Source organism: Eleginops maclovinus, chromosome 4 (assembly GCF_036324505.1).
Source record: "Eleginops maclovinus isolate JMC-PN-2008 ecotype Puerto Natales chromosome 4, JC_Emac_rtc_rv5, whole genome shotgun sequence".
Lineage (NCBI taxonomy): Eukaryota > Metazoa > Chordata > Actinopteri > Perciformes > Eleginopidae > Eleginops > Eleginops maclovinus.
Window position 1 is genome coordinate 15,665,294 of NC_086352.1, and position 19,093 is coordinate 15,684,386.

General features: G+C 39.8%; 1 protein-coding gene across 3 annotated transcripts in view; it reads right to left on the minus strand.

Moving 5' to 3' along the window:
* furina (furin (paired basic amino acid cleaving enzyme) a) overlaps positions 1-19,093 on the minus strand; it is a 75,458-nt gene that overhangs the window by 14,779 nt on the left and 41,586 nt on the right. For all 3 annotated transcript variants that reach the window (XM_063881491.1, XM_063881493.1, XM_063881492.1), the window contains exons 4-9: positions 16,955-17,050; positions 14,054-14,182; positions 13,704-13,780; positions 7,041-7,129; positions 1,822-1,994; positions 574-786 (exon numbers count right to left, since the gene is read on the minus strand). In XM_063881491.1, the coding sequence (XP_063737561.1) occupies positions 574-786; positions 1,822-1,994; positions 7,041-7,129; positions 13,704-13,780; positions 14,054-14,182; positions 16,955-17,050 (777 nt within the window). The remainder of the gene's footprint in view (positions 1-573; positions 787-1,821; positions 1,995-7,040; positions 7,130-13,703; positions 13,781-14,053; positions 14,183-16,954; positions 17,051-19,093) is intronic.

Consider the following 19,093-nt stretch of genomic DNA (forward strand, 5'->3'; position numbering starts at 1 on the left):
CAGTAAGTTACATTTCTAAGGGGTTTATAAACTTTGAAAGATAAAATATATAATAGACTGGTCATACCTTCATCCACTTGTATTTTATATAACCACTGCTCATAAACTGTGGCAGTTAATAGACTAAATACGACTGATTGAATATGTGGTCAATTCTTGACAGTAAACACCCATTGCCATTACCAATTTGAAGTTGTCAAATGTATTTATTTGTCGAATCAGATTCTACCAGTGAACTACAGGCGTGGCCTCTGCTTAGAAATACAGCATCACACCAGCAAAAACAGAGGAGATAAAGACCAAAAGCAAGAAAATATGGATGTTAACAACGGTGGTTCAAAACGTTGAAAACAAATCGTCTTTGCAAACTTTTTAGGAGGACGGTCATGTTTTGTTAGACCTCAAGGATAAGCCTTTTCATTTCATTTCATCATCTCTAATGAAGCTGTGGATGAACTTTACCTTGGAAATAAATGATCTACCTTTTCTATTCTCATATCAGAAATGAAAGCAGAAGCTCAGTTAATGAGAGGGACACGAGGATAGAAAGAGGATAAGACAAACAAGACTCACTATCTGTTTCTCCTTAGGGTTTCCGGAGCTATAGGTGGTGGCCAGGGTGGAGGAGCAGGCCTCGCTGTACCAGGGGACGTTCCCGTTCTGGGTGGAGCTGCTGATGGACAGCGTGTAGATGCTGTTGGTGTAGCCGTCGCAGTTACAGCTGTCCAGTTCCCTGCCTCCGTTCCCAGAAGCCCACACAAAGATGGAGCCCAAACCATTACGGCCCTGCAGGACGTACAGTAGATTGAGACAAACAAAAACAGCCCCTTTAATCATTCATTCATGCCTTTGACCAGGAAAAGACAAAATCTCATTCAATCTTTCATTGGAATCCCAATTAAAAAGGGAGATCATTCATTTGAGGGCGCATTTGAAAAGGGGCCCATTAAAATGCAGCATACATCACAGAAGCCGGGGTGGTCACTCAGTAAATTATACACAGCTAAACATCGCAGGACAGCAATGCAATACAGAAAGGCTCTATATGACAACAGCTCATTGTGATAAATCATCCAACCTCTCAGCCTTTGAAGTGCAATAATTTTCATCTAAGAGCCGCTTTATCGTATCGAGTGAAACCATTTCTCTCAGCATTGATCAAACCTGGCAAAGCACCACCCACAACAACATCTGACAGCACTGTCACTGTAGCAATTATTTTACTAGTCAGTGTCAGCGCTTTCAATCAGCTTTGTGGCTCAGGCCCGGAGTCCTACTGCTGTATAACAAGAGCCAGTGTTAGAGTGGATGGATGTGTTTATTCATGGAGTGCTCGGATCTATTCGGTTCACTTGGTCGTTTTACATATCTGACACGGTCCTGTGCAATAAAACAAGCTCTGCCGTAAACAACCGGAGTGGTTTGGTGACATTCAAATTGCCATGCTGTCAAATGCTGATGGAAGGGTTTTCAGAACGACCCTTTTTAGATTTCAACAATATGTTTGAAACTCTGAATATTTTGACTCAAGCTTAACAATAGGTATGAATCAGTAATTTCAAGTAAACATATGCTTGACCTGGTGTTATTTTTAGACATTTATTTCCCACTTGAAGGCACTACATGCCTATGCTGACTGATTGAAAGAGTTGAGAAATAAAAGAGGTTGCAATTAAAGAAGTTCAAAATTTCAAAATTTAAATTGCTTTGTTCTTCCCACTTGTGTCCTCTCATGCTTGAATTGTTCAATTACTGGCTGCTAAAAGGAACACACAGGCAGTAAATAATTTCAGTCTCACACAAAGATTCACAAACACAAACCTCTGTGACTCCACGCAGAAAAGCTTCTTTAGCAAGTTTGGCAGGTCCGTCCACAGTTTTGCCGTCATCCTCCGGGCCCCAGCTGGCGCTGTAGATGTCGATGTGTTGGGGATTCAAACTGAGGGACTGGGCCTCCACCATGTCGGTCACCTCCCCGTCCAGCATACGCACACCTGGACCAACACATGTTCTTAGAACATACATATTTTTTACAATAAGTTGAGGTTAATATTATAATAAAAACCAAATAAACAAAGAACAAAAATTCTTGGTGAAGAGACACACAGCTACCATCAAGATAACGTATCTCCGTCAGTAGAGTTGCACTTTGAGTGGCAGGTGCCAGCTTTTGACAATAAATCATTTTTCGTTTTTCATTCTACCTATGAGTGCAACAAGGTTTTATGTTCACAATGCCAAATCAGCACTCTGTGTTACCTCTCGCAGGAATCTGTAGCCCTTCTTAGTCTGTAGCTCAGTAATGTAGTTCATGGTGTTGTAGCTCATGTTCAGCTAGGTTTGACATACGTTAGAACAAACCAATGCTGCTGTGATGTAGCCTGAGTAGCATATTTAGACTCTTGTTTGCAAAGCTAGACATTGTCTGTGTGCATTTGTACCACTCACATTAGACTGCACGGCACATTCTGATGGTGTTTGTTATTTGTCCATACACTGTGACCTTCCTATGGGCCCACGATGTAAATCAAGCTGTTATTATTGATTTGCTTTAGCGCTTGAGCTCGTTCTTAAAAAACTGAAATACAAGAAAATCAATTGCATTGTGGGTGAACTGCCTTGGTGAAGTTTGCAGCAGACTTCAGAGACAGTAAAGTTTAGATAAACAGATGAAAGACAACATTAGGTGTCTCCCTTTATGTGTCTCGATGAAATCAGTGCAACTGTCCAAGTGTAAATTGAATCAGACTTAATCTTATTTCTAGAGAAGTGAACAACTCAGCCAAGGTTCATTGAGATCAATGGTTATTGATGAAGTGCTGTCCCACAGATAAAACATCAACACAACAGCGCAGGAAGGGCATACAGAGAGTCGGTGCTTGTCTTCAAGTTCCTTCACAGAGAGAGAGTGGTGAGATATCAAAGACACCTGAAAAACAAACTAACAAACCTTTGATGCACTGCAGGTCAGGTCACAGCTGCTCTATATGGCTAAAGTAACGAAGCACTGGCTCTTTGAAGTCCTCCAAAAGCATCAAACAGGCTGCTATGGTTTCCATGGCAGCCTGCACTTCTGCAGGAGGGCCATGTTTTGCACCGAGAGGCTCAAGGATGTTCAGCCCAAATATCCATCTAGCCTGAGATCAGGAGTCTGCGGTAAGTCGCTCAATAACTCTCAGATCATATTGAAGCTCAAGTACATTTTGCATTTCCTTTAAAATGTACCAACTACTGGTGTAAAAATGTAAATGATAGTATGCTGTCGGGCACTTTTTCTCTCTTTATCAAAAATGTAGGAGGTTTAATTTGATGCAGGTAAAGAGCATTCTAGTACAGTTCAACATGTTGGGAAATACAATAAATGTATTCTCTTTCTTGCCGAGGTAAATGTATGGCTAGGTGTGTTGTCTCAATTAATAAAAACAAGTACATACTATTAATTCCAATTAATCAGAACATCTAAGGTACATATGTTGTGTTCTTCATATCATTTAAATACTCTGTTTTGTTTTTATATAATAATAACTTCACTTGATAACTTGCGCTAAAGTACTTCAACAAATGAGAAATCACTCTTCTTTCACACTCTACCTTTCAATGGTCAGGTATTAAATTCTCATATTTGATTCAGAATATTAATTTATTGAATTACCAGAAAACATGTTATATATTACCTAATCAATGTATAAATAAACCTATGTCATGATAGAATATTTTGGTCATACTGCCTAGTAAGATAAGACCAATTTTATGTCTAGAGCAAATATGAGGCTACATCTAGTTAGCTTAGCATAAAGACTATTAAAAACGACTGGATGTGGTTTGATATGAGGCTGCAGAATAAAACTACACTGACAGATATTACAGCCGTATCGATCCTCTCATCTCACTCTAGGCAAGAAAGTCAATAAGCGCCAATCCCGACGTGTTGAACAGCAGCTCTGAACAGACAACCTAGTGTTTAATTAATTGCACTATGGTTGGAGCTGCTGTTTTATTTCAGCTCACCTGAAACTCTACTTTGACTCCCAAAAAACTGTGAATATTGGAAAATCCAAGCCAGCCAATATGTGTTTGAAATTGCAGCTGAGATATTTCACAAGAGTGTTTTTCAGCTGAGTGATGAGCCACAGAACGGCAGGTGGCATGGGGTCAAGTTTCAAGTGATGTTGAGCGAAGAGGATTCACAGAAGCTTTTGCACTGCTCCCTCTGCATTCCCGATATATTCTCCCTGGCCACTTAGATGAATAAGATGGCCTGAATAAGCCCTGCTGTTTTGGATTTAACATGACAGTTTCAGTTCCTGCCTTTTGTTTCTGATATTCTGGAGAATGCTGCTTGTCGGCTGGGCTTCCAGCTCCGTTTTTTTTAAGGACTATCGTGTGTTACTATGCTCTGTATGCCTCAGTTTAATGTTCACTGAATGTTTGGTATGTCAAAACAACTTCTTTTTGGGAAAAATGTCCTACCAGAACCATAAATCTTTTTATGAGGTTAGATTACTGTCACAATAGTAATCAAACTTCAAGTTCCAAATGTTTGGGGCAAGTTTTGGATGTAAATTATACTTGAAATCAGGATTTGAATAAAATATTTTCATAAGTTTTACAATGTTTCCAGTCTGCACAAGTTTATCTTGAAACAGATTTTGTGGAGTTGGCAGTGCCAGGAAGGCCTGGAAATGAGATCCATATTTAGACGACAGAGTTTTTTCTCTTGTCTTGCTTTAGCTAAGCTTCACAGCCTTCAAACTGTAGAGGAAACACAAACACAAACACGCCAAAGGATTTCTATGTAGTGTCTGTTCTTTGTTTGAGTTTCTTATTCTACCATCGGAGAGAGCCTTGAGTGTGGATGAATCCACATGTGAAGGATTTCACAGCACTAGGCCTCCACTTACATGATAACACAAAGCCCACTAGTCATTATAGAGAAGCTGAAAGCTATGCTGTATATTCCCACTTACCATCTGGAATCATCAAAAATCTTTTTCTCTATATGCCACTATAATGAGGGGTTCGAACTTTATGAGAGCTAAAAGTCTGCCGGAGGCTATTGAGATAAGCAGAGAGGAAATGAGAAAGCATACACTGGGATAAAGCAGCTCCTCGGTTAAAAAAGAAAACACAATCCTGGAGTCAGACATTACAACACACCCTCAGCACAGGAACGAGACATAAGCAATCACAAATATAAAACACACATGTTGAACTGTACCAGTGATGTGATGACACCTACATCTAACTTTAGTCCAGAGTGTCCATTTGTGGCTTCAACTTTAGAATAATAGAGGGAATAAAACCTCATGAAGTAATAAAATAAACTGTTTGAAGAACGGGAACAGGAAACTACAAAACTGTTCCCTCTGTAGGCAGTGAGAACTCTTCAGGGTGCCAAACAGAGCAAACAGATTAATATTTCATAATATTTTTCCTGTCTCACATATTTTGTATCCTCTCATAAATGAACAGATTCCCCCATCAGTTCAAGAGCCCGGTGATGTCAGTTAAATTAAATTTATAAAGATTAAAAGCAGCTTTTCCTCATATTAAAGAAGCTACTACCAAAACATATGTGGCATTTTGCTTTAAAAATGACAACGTTTGATCAATTATCAAAGAAGGTTCTAGTTTATGTAGTCAATTAACCAACAATGAGAAAGGGAAAGCAAGAAACATCGCAGAAAGGCAACAGAAAGCCCTCAGACAAAAGAAAAATACGGGAAAGTGATACTTGCCCACCACCCTCTGCATGCACACACTGAGAGGGTGACTGAAACTGGGAGATGACATTTGATTGGCCAGACACCATCAAATTTAAAGCATCACTCAAGAGCAGCAGGAGCTGAGATTACAGAAGGGGGGGACACCGAGTTCCTGCCAAACATGTATTCTGACTAATCTTATGTAGATATATGGTGTAGGAGCCTAAATGCAGTTTGTTGATGTTTTGACTTCAATAATTCAGTTCATATTCAAAATGACAGTAATGAATAAATGTGTCAGTGAGTTAGAAAGAATAAGAAGGAATATTTACAATATTTACAGGTTTAAGTTGTTACAGTTCATATTTACTGTAATGTGTTAAGTTAATTACTTATTCATGTTACAAAGGTGTGTGAATAATTTACACGCATAATGTCTCTTTTATATTACTTCTGTAATATTTGGAAATGGGTACTTTGATTGTGGCATCTTGGTAACTGTGCCTTTTAATTTATTTTTTGATACACTCATGGGAGGAGTTTTCGGGGTTAATCTGGGGTCAGTCAGGAAATGCAAGAGTGGAGCCACACAGTTTTTTGACCTCTCTCACTCTCTCTCGACCTTTGGAATAACTTTATAACTTTGTAAAAAGACATTATTTGCTGTGCTTAGTTTTTCTTGAATCGAAGTAAACGGTTGAATTTACCGAGTTGTCCTGTGGATTTTTTGATGTGGATTACGACGAGGGAAATTGTTACGAGCGTCAAGCTAAGGCTTCATTCATTGGAAAGCTACATATGGCCTTCAACAAACTATAAAAATGGCATTTTTCAATTTTGCATCCATACCAAATCTCAAAGTATTTTTTTCTCTTACTTCCTCAGAGACCATCAACACACTGAGGTAGGTACACAACTCATATCATGTTCTGCCTGCACTAAATTACCTACTGGAACATTAGAAGAGAGTTATATCAGCCATTTGACTTGCATAACAGACAAGAGCATTACATTTGGCATTCATTTAACACAGATTCCCTAAAAGCTTTGGCACCAAATCATTTCTGAAACTGCGTACCACTGTGCTTTTTCAATACCGTTACTCCGTGATATACTAATAATGTTACAGAGAGTTGGCAATCCACATCACAACTGTGGTGTTGCTCAAAAAGATTCAGTGGCATGCTGTGCCTGGGAAATCGACTGAAAATAACCCTGGCTCTGCGGAACAAGTATTTCAAATACTAGGGCAGTGAAAAAAGAAAACAGAGATAAACCTGAGGTTTGGCTCGGCAAGATCAAATCCTTCTTCCACCTGTCTTTATTTAACCTCACCTCCAATCTTGGCATTGTATGCCACACCGACTCCGCAGATCCCGTTGTTGGCTACTGCTGCCACCTCTCCTGCACATCGTGTTCCATGCCTGTGAAGGAGGAAGAAAGCAAGAGGCAGGTTTAAACAAACAATTTATCCTTGTAAGTGTCATTCCCCTAATAACAGAACGTTTACTGTATACACACAGACAGGTAGTGTACATGTCTAACAGCGGTTGATTGTGAGAGAATGTGCTCCTTCCCGCAGAGGTCGAGCTGTGGACCTTAGCAAAACAAACTCAAGCAGACAGCTTCTTGGCTTTCATTCCTTTAAATAAATCTGATTCCCATTCGTCTTAAAGAAACATCAGCCAATAAGTGGAGACCAAGTACAATATCTACAGTATGGCGTTCTAGTATTAGTAACTTTGAAATGCCTACAGTGTCTGAATCAAGTGAAGGCAAAAGGGAAATAAGATGACATACTACCGTCACACACGGGAGGAAATTGAGAATTAGATTTGTACTTTTCACAATGGGTCTTTCATTAAGCCTGAACCTCTGTAGTAAGATCTAGCTCTAGGCAGTGTGGAGATCCAAGAAGCCGCTACAGAGAGGCTGATCATCACATTCTTGTCAGGTGCATTCCCCTGGTCTGCCAGATGGATGCATTTCAAACCATGGCGCAATCCCCACTGGAGTGCAGTCATTCCCACACAGGAAGGCTGGAGCCAGGGCAACACTGTGTGCCGCATCAAGAAACAACAGAAAAATAGTGGACCCTCACTACTGAAGGAAGCATATACACCAGCAGGCTTATATTAAGGCACTCTGGGTAAGCAGCCAAACCAAATACACCAACATCATCAGCGGCCTCCCATGGCACATATGTTGGATCTGCTCTCAGGATATGTGCATATGTGCATTTCATCTGAAATAAACCTGCCAGAAGTGCTATTATTATAGTATGAGTATTAAGGGTATTAATACATAATTTAGAACATTAGAACAAAGCAAACAGTTATTTTCTTTGTAAAGATACCGTGGAGTAATGTTGATCTCAGTTGAGAATTTAGTCACCCCTCCATGTGCGTTGTAACTCGATGCTTCGGTGTTCTTTGTTTACGTAGCCAGGCCGGCTACACAAGCACGATTGTGTTAATGAGTACCTTTTGTCCCACTGGCTAGCTAATGGCCGCCACTCAGTAGAGTATTCAAACGTCGCCTGGTACCACTGATAACATTGTGCTGTATTTCCCGTATAAAGCTCACCCTGCGATTTCAAGCCCCCCGAGTTAACACTGTTAGATCTGTCAGCACTGTTAGCATCCTTTGCTGTTAGCTTCAATCCAGTCAGCTCCATGTTGAGAGCCTTGTGCAGGCAATCCTTCAATCATATGTGTGCTCTGACTGTCCTACTACGCCTCTTTAAAGAACTCATTAATCATCCATATTGAAGTGCAATTTAGAGTAGAGGTCAGAGGTCATAGAAGCTGTTACCCATATTTATTAGACTAACTATTTTTATTAACATTTAGGACTTCTGCTACCATTAAAGACAACGGTATAATGACAGAAGGTCAGGGAATTGTAATTCATCTGCTGGCCCCTTGAGATCTCCTCCGACACGTTGATGAGCGGAGAGGGTGGAGGTTAATGTCAATGCCACAGTCAACATTGGCACCGCGTCTCCAACGTGTCACAGGATGTCAGTTAGATAGAGACAGAGCCTCAACTGCAGCATGCTAATAAAAACATCTTTATAGATACTAAAGTAAACACACACACAGACAGACACATACATCTGGACGATTTTCCAGAGAACCTTATCTCGACATTCCTGAAAGTGCTGGCCTGTTGACTTTGGGAGTTGTTTGTCCTACAGCGTCTGTGTTTGTGATGCAGCGGATGATAAGGAGCAGCTCAGGTGTCTGCGATGGGATGCTGGGCATGCACAGGCTTATACCTCCAGTGTTCAACGGAGACGTTTTACAAATCTTCCTCTGACACATTCATTACAGTCACTTACATGGTGGACTCATTCATGGAATACAAATGCTGTTACAGAGGTAAAGCTTTCTGAATCCGATTATGTAAGAACGACTTGCATAATCAGGTTTTTGGGAGGGATTTTGTTCCTAGGAGAGATAAAATGGATACAGAAAGATCCTTTAACAACTCCCACTCACTGATAAGGTCAAGTTGAAGAAGAGTGCAGCTCTGGGTCAATTTTTCTCATGATAGCAGCCCTCGCATAAAGGCAAACAAAAAGATATTATAACATCATAGAAAACCCCAAAAAAACCTTGAATAAAGATGACTATGATAAACAACTTATTTTAACTATTTACTGTTTATTGACAAATCATCTGATCCTTTCATCTCACTGCCAACCTATAATTGGTAGCCTATTTGTTAAACTCTAAAACCAAATATAGTTAGGCCAGCTGCAGCACAAAACGTGTGAAATTAAGTAATTGTAAACATAATATGAATTAATTTGATGCTTATAACATGGGTTTTACATAGTCTTGTTCATCACAGTCACATAACATGTATACATTTGTAACCCACCATGATACTTCATTAAACTGGTTACATTTTTCGTTTCAAATATTATACATTTCACACTATTAATGTTAACCGTGTCCAACCTAATTCCCTAAATGCAGAATAACACCACATATAATTAGAAACCTGTGGAGCTGCCAGTCTTTTGACAATGAGGCCAAGGCTGACTGAATGACTCAATCTATCTGCATTCACACATTTCTACTGATCTGCTGACATCACATGAAACCAGACCTGGATCCAACCTCCAGGCTGAGGGTTAGAGAGGGGGCTTAAGAGGTGACAGCACAGCGCAGTGAGCATCACATGAAGTGCTCCAGAGAAACAGAGCTTGTCTGCAGGGACAAAGGGCTGTCTGTCACTACAAGTACAGCATTGTTAACAAGTCACACAGATTAATGATCCCTGCTGTAATAACTACCTAATAGATTGCCTGACACACTGAAGGACTCTCAGACTTCAGTCACAAGGTAACAGAATGAAGTAGCTCACGATGTGAAAAAACCCAAATGAACTCAAGTATGCTGTTAGTGACTCATTCAAGAAGACAGATAACAGCAGCTAAACAATACGAGATGATTAAGGACTATACTGTTCCCTTTAAGAACCCATTTCAAGTTTTCCAATTATTTTGAATCACGTGTCTCCGCTTCTATCGATTCTTTGGAACCGCCATGTTTCCGAAAAGATGACGTGAAATGTGGATTGTGGATGAAATACAGTTTCGCACAAATAAACCTATGTAATCTTTTTCCAACCAACAATTAAATCAGGAATTGAAAATGGTATTAGTATAGATGAAATCCTATCAATTCCCATAACTATTTGCAGGAAATAAAAGATGGGATGCACAGATATCTAGTAGTACACACTAATGTAATTTTTTTCCTTCTGTATTTTACGTAAGAAAATATCAATGTAAGAAATATTTTATTTCTCAAGCACCATGATGTTGTGCTTCCTCTTGTCAAAACAACATGCTGAGATACAATTAATAACCCACACATGAAACAACCATCTATTAGTGTGTGGAAGCCTTTTTCATCTCAACAAATTGCCTTCAGAGTTGCCATGTGAACAAAATGTGTTTTTTATTCAAAAGACTTCATTCCTGAACTTTTCCTCTGAACAAAACCCTCATTGAAAGAGAACCTCGCTTCTTGGAAAAAGAAAGTATTGAAAAGGCTTCAAAACATGTAAAACATTGTCGTCATATGTAAGGGTGATAATAGGAGATTGAGGTGAACAAAGAGCAATTTCAGTCTTGTTTCAATTACAGCGACAACATACCCCATGGCAGATTCTAGGTGCAGAGACTGACTCAGGTTACAGCAGCTAAAGTCTGCTGCAGGCCCGAGGCCAACAACACTATCAGTATTCATACGCACAGCTGGCAGAACCATTATCACCGTGCAAAACCTAAAACGCCCCTCTCTGGAGGCTTGCTAAAGAGACATGCTATTGTCATACAGCTGTAGTGGAAAGATGTGGAAAGTGTTAACCCAAACCTGGACTTGGCAAATAGTGCATTACAAAAAAGAAAATGGCACAAAGCAACTTTTGAGCTCATTATATAAAGAACTGCGTAAACAGCAATCCTCTCAGGTGCAAAAAGTGATACTTAAGAAGTTCTAAAAGTGGCTCCTGAACATTGTGATACATACAAATTAGTGCCTTTACCACAAAATGGCAGAGAGGACATTTAACCAAGCTGAAAAAGAAACAAAAATACTACAATATTGTTAAATTATAACAGCTGTTTGAATCCTTTTTTAAAAAAATCATTAAACATTTATATCAGAAGGATTCCTGTGAGACTTTGAAGTTGTACATGCATTCAGTTAAAAGTTATATTAAAGCATAACCATTTAACGAGCAAGGTTCGACATTACGATGAAAAATGTACTTGTCCAACAATGCATTGATCCTTTTTATCTCTACCCACTTCTCTGGCACACATCATCCTTCATTCACTGGAATTGTTTTATCTCACATTAAGTTAATTTCTTCAAAACATCATTGAGGCTTTCAAGGACCTGCATTGTGGGTTTTGTTGTTCATTAGTCTCGGGGTTGCACTAAACCACAAAGGTAAATTTGAACAAACGTTGTGCTCTGCTTATTCTTAAGTCTCTTAATGGTACTGCCAGGTTAGTAATGAGCTGGCTGTCGGGACAAAGGATGAGAGAGGGTAATATGAAGAAAATGTCCAGGGAGATATTAATGTAGGCCTGGTAGAGAATGAATCAGTCTTCAGTAATGTTAAAGGTCCCTCTATCCACCGCTTGGCAATCCATATTCCAGAATAGCACATGTACTCTAGTGTGATTCAGACTCCGATAGTTTATGTTAAAAGTTAGTATGAGTCGAATCAGGAGGCAAGAAATTGAATATTAAAAAAATATATATATAATAATAATATTCCATTTCAGTTGAGCCAGTTTTTATCAAAAAAATGCACATTTGGACGCCGTCCTGATAGGATCCAGAGGGGGTAAACCCTGGAAAGTATAACATCTAGATCACATGCCATCTTAGATAAACACGAGGGTGAATGGACACATTGCTACCGAGCCATCCTCCCTGCTCCCCGTCTGCTGGGAAAGAAAGGTGGCCTTGTGGAGGTGAACAGAGTTGTGCTTTCTGCAGGGAACAGACACTTACAGTCTTAAAAAACCTTACGCATTTTCATGCCCGCCCACAGGGTTGTTTACACATGCATCTGCACCAACTCAGTGAAAAGTGAGAGAAACTGGCACAAACACACACACACACACGCACAAATATGCTCGCTCTAAATTGGTCCTTTTGCGAGGAAGACACGGAGAGCCGGGTGGTAGGAGATAAGGGCTGAGGTGAGTGAGGGTTAGAATGAGGTGCAGCCAAAAGCAGGAAACATCAATAGTGAGTGTCTTAGCTGGGCTCTGGGCCACTATGAGCCACTAGAGGAGCTTAAGCGTGCATTGGCACAGATTTTGGATGTGCGGAGCTGGAGGGATGTTCTCACACATTCTTCCAGAACAAACGCCATAATTTAGGGTTTTGTTCATAGTGACGGGGAAAACAGTTTGAGGCACTGGCACACAATCTCAAACACACAGGGCTGAGTAAGAAAAACCACAGCATATTGTTTGCATCGATTCCATGTTTATCAAAACTTTTACTGATTATTCTGTTTGTGTGTGGATGGGTGGTTTTGCCCCAAAGTAGTGTTCCCTATTTTAATTATGAAAACAGAAAGACAGCCTCTACAATCAGCCACCACCTCTCATAAGTCTCACAAAGCCTTTAAGGAGTTATTATAGCTTACAGTATGTGGAGGTCATTCTGCAGCTCTGTCTGTATCCCTCAGGTCTCCATATTCATGGTTCCCGATTCTGGCCCCTGTGTCTGATGGGGATGTTTGATTTGCAACCAAGTCGAACTATAATCTTTCCTGCCCATCACCAGTAATCATGGTGAGCCTCTAAATAAAAAAAGCCTCTCAGGCCAGTTGCCCACAAGCAGCAGATTACAGCGAATCAGAAATTAAAGTCAGACAGGAGGCAGGCGCTGAGAATGAAGTAAGACCATCACGGGCCCTCCAGAGCCAAGAGATTTTCTCTGTTTCATTAATGCTGATGAACTTAATTTAATCAATTCTCGACAAGACTTCACTGTGGTGGTAAACAACTCCTAATGCCATCTGCAGAGACTACTGCAATAATACTGTTTTCTTCACACACTACTCTAATCCCAGTGTAGATTTACTCTCCTCACGAAGGCTTTAGAAATAGACCGGTGGCGCCTGTGTGGTTTAACAGGCCGGAGCAAAACCACAAAAATCCAAGTAGCAGCGAGGATTTCCTTATAGTAAATACCCATTTTTTTAAATAAAAACATAAAGTGACAAACCCCATAGGCAATGGCCTTCAGTTAGTTTTGTTCACATCAATGGTGCCCCAGCCATAAAGCCTTTTTATAAACTGTCAGCTATCAGACAGTGAGGACAAATTAAACATCATTGAATGCCGACATGTGCCCCTCATAGCCGGCATTTAGAGGGTTCTGCCAGGGAAGGCCAACAGGCAGAGAGAAGAGTAGAAATTCAATTGTTATCTCTGTAGAGTTTTACCTGTTGTCATTAAGCTGTGTGTATCGAGGCTGTGGATCTGGGTCACCATCATTCACGTCGTAGCTGGCATCCGGGTCCTAAATAAAGATGCAGATAAGCCGTTATAGTGAGACGTTGAGGTCAGTGTGATCCATTCAAGTACTTAAAACTATCCATCAACATGCTAAATGTGTCTGCATGTAAATTATTCTAAATATCCATCAGCCGCTCAGTTTAAGCACAAATACAAGCAGACACCATCTTTAATTGAAAATCTGCTATTATCTCCATTCCTATCTGTTCTTATGTTTCTGCTGCAGTAACAGCCTCTCTGTGGATAACGTAATGCTTTATTGAAGAGTCATACTCACGTAATTCTGCATTAAGTCAGGATGGTTCTTCTCTATTCCATCATCCAGGATGGACACCACCACTCCTTTACCTGTGTAGCCCAACTGCCACGCAGATTTGGCATTCAGGTCACGGCGGTTGCTGTTGTACTGAGGATGGAGAAGACGAGTTACTTAGATTGAATCCAATTATCAGAAAGACAACAGATTGCTGACAACAATGTGCTCTTAACTATATCTGGAAAGGATAACTCCTATTTTTAAGCAAGGGGGGGTCCATGACCTTTAAAGTGTCCTCAGAGTTACTGCAGGGGGAGGGGGGTCTAATATTATTATCAAAAGTTAATTCATTTTAGTAGAAATACAAAAAGTGGTTTGTTTGACACAGCTTTGTTGATAGTCTAAATGTTACCCATGAAAGTCAGTATTACATGCCCCATGAAAGGGTTTGTTTATACAAGGCTGAATACACATTATTGGACGGCCAGATCAATATGTGTATACATTTTATACACATAAGAGGGTCCCTGCTGCTTCTCTCTTTAAGCTAAGGGGTCCTTGGCCTAAATTGAGACATCTAAAGAAGACTGAATCATGGAGGAAAAGGGAGCTGCTAATTTAACTCAAGTCATTCTTCCTTAGTGAAAAGCTGAAGTTTCTAAATGAAGGGCAGAGGGATTGCAAGGTTACAGAGGGTTATTCTCCCCTGAAAGCATCAATGCCATACTAGCTTTTATTGCATCTATTATTGATACCAACAAAGCCGAGGTCACCTGGAACATGGCACACTAATCATTCGTTATGCTTTTTGATATGATTTGACATTCAATTTGACATTTGGTCAAAATCCATTTCTGGCTTTAATCACGATCAAAGCTTTTCTTTTTAAAGTGTGCCTTCAATTAAATATCATGTGTCTGATGCACCACGCTTAGATTCTAGACCTTTATAAATGCAGTCGATCAGAGAGGATTATGTTTTGTTCTTCAGCCTTGTAATGTCATTGACACCTAAACCATCAAGAAGAATATCAATTAAAACTGGAAGTTGTGATATTCACTGCTGATTTAAATTGCAAATGCCCTCTGCGGCTGACAGGCTGAGTGTATAATAAATCTGAGGGGCACGTTGGAACAATTTTAAATATTGCTCATCAAGTGAGTCCATTTCTTCCTTAATGTCAGTATTTCTTCTGCACACTCGAGCCTGTGAGCTGCTTTGAGGCTTGACCATGATTTATAATGTTTCATCATTTAGATACATATCTGAAAAATATGAAATATTCATTGTTATAGCAGAAGTTGACCATTAGCACCTGTCCACAAGGACACCACAACACACGCACCCACTTCCTCCTCAGGCCAGCCAGGTTCACTTTTAATGAGGCACAGGGAGAGAGTGGCAGCACATAAACCTGAAGTCCTCTGTTACATCTTTAGACTTCTGTACATCAAAATAAATGATCGTCTAGTTATTTGAACAGCGTATGACCTGTCCACAATCAAAAGCATCTTGATTAATGCTTATCAATCTGGTTTGTTAACCAAACTATTTACATGCACTTTGTTAAGAAGGGGACATTTATAGTCTGCTTAAAGCTCATTATATCCGGCGAGTGGAAGGATCTGAGACTAGCAAAGGTGGTGCTCCAGTTTTCAAGTCTTACGCTGTTTTAATGAGCTTTAGAATCTCATGGGATGCACACACAGACTTACAAATAGAAATCAATCTTTATTTTTATGCTTCCCACTCACACAGGTTCAGCACCTCTCTAAAAAATGCATCATGTTCATACATATCATAGAGAAGGTTAAGTAATCTTTTTTCTTTCATTAGATGTAGATCTCCTTATGTGCCAGCAAACGGGGGTGAAGCTGCCTGGATTAGACGATAAGTCGATTAAAGACTTCACAGCAACTATTTTGGTAATTCATACCAATTAAAATGACTAACATTTGCTGGATCCATTTGTGATCCGGTTCCTGTTTTAGAAATGGTAATGTATGATAGTCAGTGAAATATATTTGGGTTTTTAAACTGTTGCATGGAAAACATAATTACTTTTTGATGGGTATTTTAGAAACAAAAGCATTAATCAATCAAACTATTTACCGATTAATTGATAATATATAATCGTTAGCCGCAGTTATAAAGATACTAAGAAATCCTTTATATGCGCAAATCCTTTCCATTCCCATATGCATCAAAGACATCAGTGAAATGCTATTAACTGTTGTGGATGTATGGCAGAATCTATGTTGAAACATTAACACAAACCGGCGGTAGGCTCTTATCTGCTCATTTGCCTTTCAAGTTGGCACTAACTACTCCAACACACAGGGGAAGTCAGTCCGCCTCCGTTAAAACACAGACATTTTGAACAACTGCTGATGCAAGTCTGCTTTGCATCACCATGAATTTTCTTCCGCCTGAAGCTACCTAAGAGTAATTGAAGGCAGACTGGAGCCGAAAAGAAAATCTTGGGGGTTGTTACTGCTTTTAAAAAGGCCAGCGTATCAGTCACATTCTTCAAGTCAAACGGAAAAATCAATCAACTGAGAACAAGAACGATTCAAGGTGAATCACCTCTGTTCCTCCTCCTTCCCCGTTTGTTTCTTTGAAGACACCAACAACTTTAAAATATACAGAAGTCAGAGGCCCTCTGCATGCTACTGTGCATCTGAAGTCACTCAGACTTTGAGTTCTGCAAACAAGACACCACAGCACTTTGCACAAAAATGGCATATTGGATTCAAACATGCTTGTCTTCTGACTCCGGGTAAACATCACAGGCCCAAATTTAATTAGGTTTATTGACTTTGGGTCAAACACTGTGCAGCGCTGAATAATGTTCCACCGACGCACACAAAACACACAGACTTTTGTTCAAGGTAGTTTCTGTTCTGCAGTGTTTATACTCACAAGGTACCACTGGTCTCTGAACTTGGGATCTGATGGTTCTTCGAAAACATCCCTCTTTTTCCTCCGTTTTGACACTTGTTGTTCAGCCCAAGTCACCTAAACAAGCAGAGCACAGACACAGAAACACACGTTAGCAACAACAACATGGAAGGTGAGGTGGTGCTGTGCAGAGAAAAATAAACCTGGCCACAAAGGCTACTTCAGAACAAGAACTAATTATGTGGTAGAGACAAGGGTCAACATGTCAAATGAATTAATAGAGATCCGAATTCTCGGTGGGACGACAGCAGACCGAGTGAGATTAGAGGCACAGGAGTATTGCCGACTTCTCACTAATGAGACCCACCGATGAACTCCAGAGAAGCAAAGACTAATTAAAAAAGTTGAATACGGGTGAAATGGTGCAGCAGGATCTATCATTTTTGGGTACACCTAAACATGTCACACACACACACACACACACCTAACAACACAACCGTCTGCAGCAGGCTTTCGTGTGCGAGCTACGGCACAAAATGTTGAAAGAAGCCAAATCAAAACAGTGAAAATAACTGCATCTCACTCTCTCTGCAGAGTTGTGCTCGCTGTATAGAAAAAAAAAGTCCAGAATAAACGAGAACAGAGAAGAATATGTAGGAGACAGAAGACAGAGAACTGCCTGCCGCAAGGACAGAGCACCTGGTGTGAAGGACAACCAAATCACAGCGCACCGCCTCTGCAGTTCACTAGAGACAGGAGTTTAAAAAAGGAACGTACCAATGAAGGTCGCATTAGCTGCTTCACTTAAGCGTTGCCAATTCAAAATTATCATAATATAACGGAATAATGGAACAACGTTACTTGAAGGAGCACAGGTGTGTGTTCAGTAAAATCCAGCATATGAAACCACTTTTGTTTTCTCACATACGTAGGGGTTTGTCTATGCTGACTCCTTTCAAACATGACAGGAGTCATAAAGACAAAAGAGGAATTTCCCTGCAGTATCTTTTTTTAAGATATATGTAATGTTCACCGCTATGGACTGTTAACTGTGTAACTTGCACTGAATCAAATCAGATTCTTAAACCATCTCATTATTACGACCGGAGCATGTGTGCTTTTAATACCCTTGTCATTGTTTTTCATACTATATAAGGCCTTAGTATGTAAGTCACTTTGTAATCTTGTGCTTGCCTTTTCCTGACAACGTGACTGCCTCTTTCTAAGCGGTGTAAGAAATGTACAAAAATGTTGCTTTGTCTAAGACAGACAAGAACATCATTTCTTACAGGAAGAGTACTACAAGCAGAACTGGGAGTATATTTACTTCATTAGTAATTAAAGTGTTATAATAATAATATAATGATATTTGTTACTCCAAAGGGAATAATTTGTATCTTTTGAACCACAGGGTCAGGCTTTAGCAAACTACTAAAACAAGTTAATAGCTGATTCATTCATCTGTATGTATTTCCTGCAAATATTTATTCCTTGCTACAGGAGATACAGTTTCATCTCTTTTAAGCGACTGACACCTCAGTGACAGAAGTCATTTGGGGCCAATTTGTGCAGCCAGTTTTCTTTTTTTTTTAAAGTCACACACAGTTCTTGAACATGTCTATCAAATTACAGCAAAGAAGTGACTTTGCTTTAGTCATGAGGAAATGATGGCACAGATTAGTGGATTGGGTGTGTTCACAAACACACAATGGGAATGCTGAATCAGTAAACCCCAGAGGGGGTGAAAGAAAAACTTCCTGAAAGCTGTAGTTACAGGGTTGACATATTTTCTAACTCCAAACTCATATTTAACAGATTTCATACTTTAACCAGAAACATTTCCATTTAGTTTCTTGCAATTTTCATGTGACGAGTCGAACGTTTTCTAATTGTCCGTGACAGAACACAGAGCCCTGAAGTTGACAAAGAGTATTTATTTTACTATAAATGGAAATGCAAACACAGAATCTCTCTAATGCATCCAGACCTAACATAACCAGACTTTTCAATGCATAACAAATGATCACAACACACTAATGATAGAATTATATCTGTCCAAAAAATATGCTTTGTCGCATCCTTTTGTCCTTTTGTGTTATAGAAAAATTGCTTCCTCCCTCTGAAGCCAAATCAAAGCCTCAAATAAAGAATCATTACAAC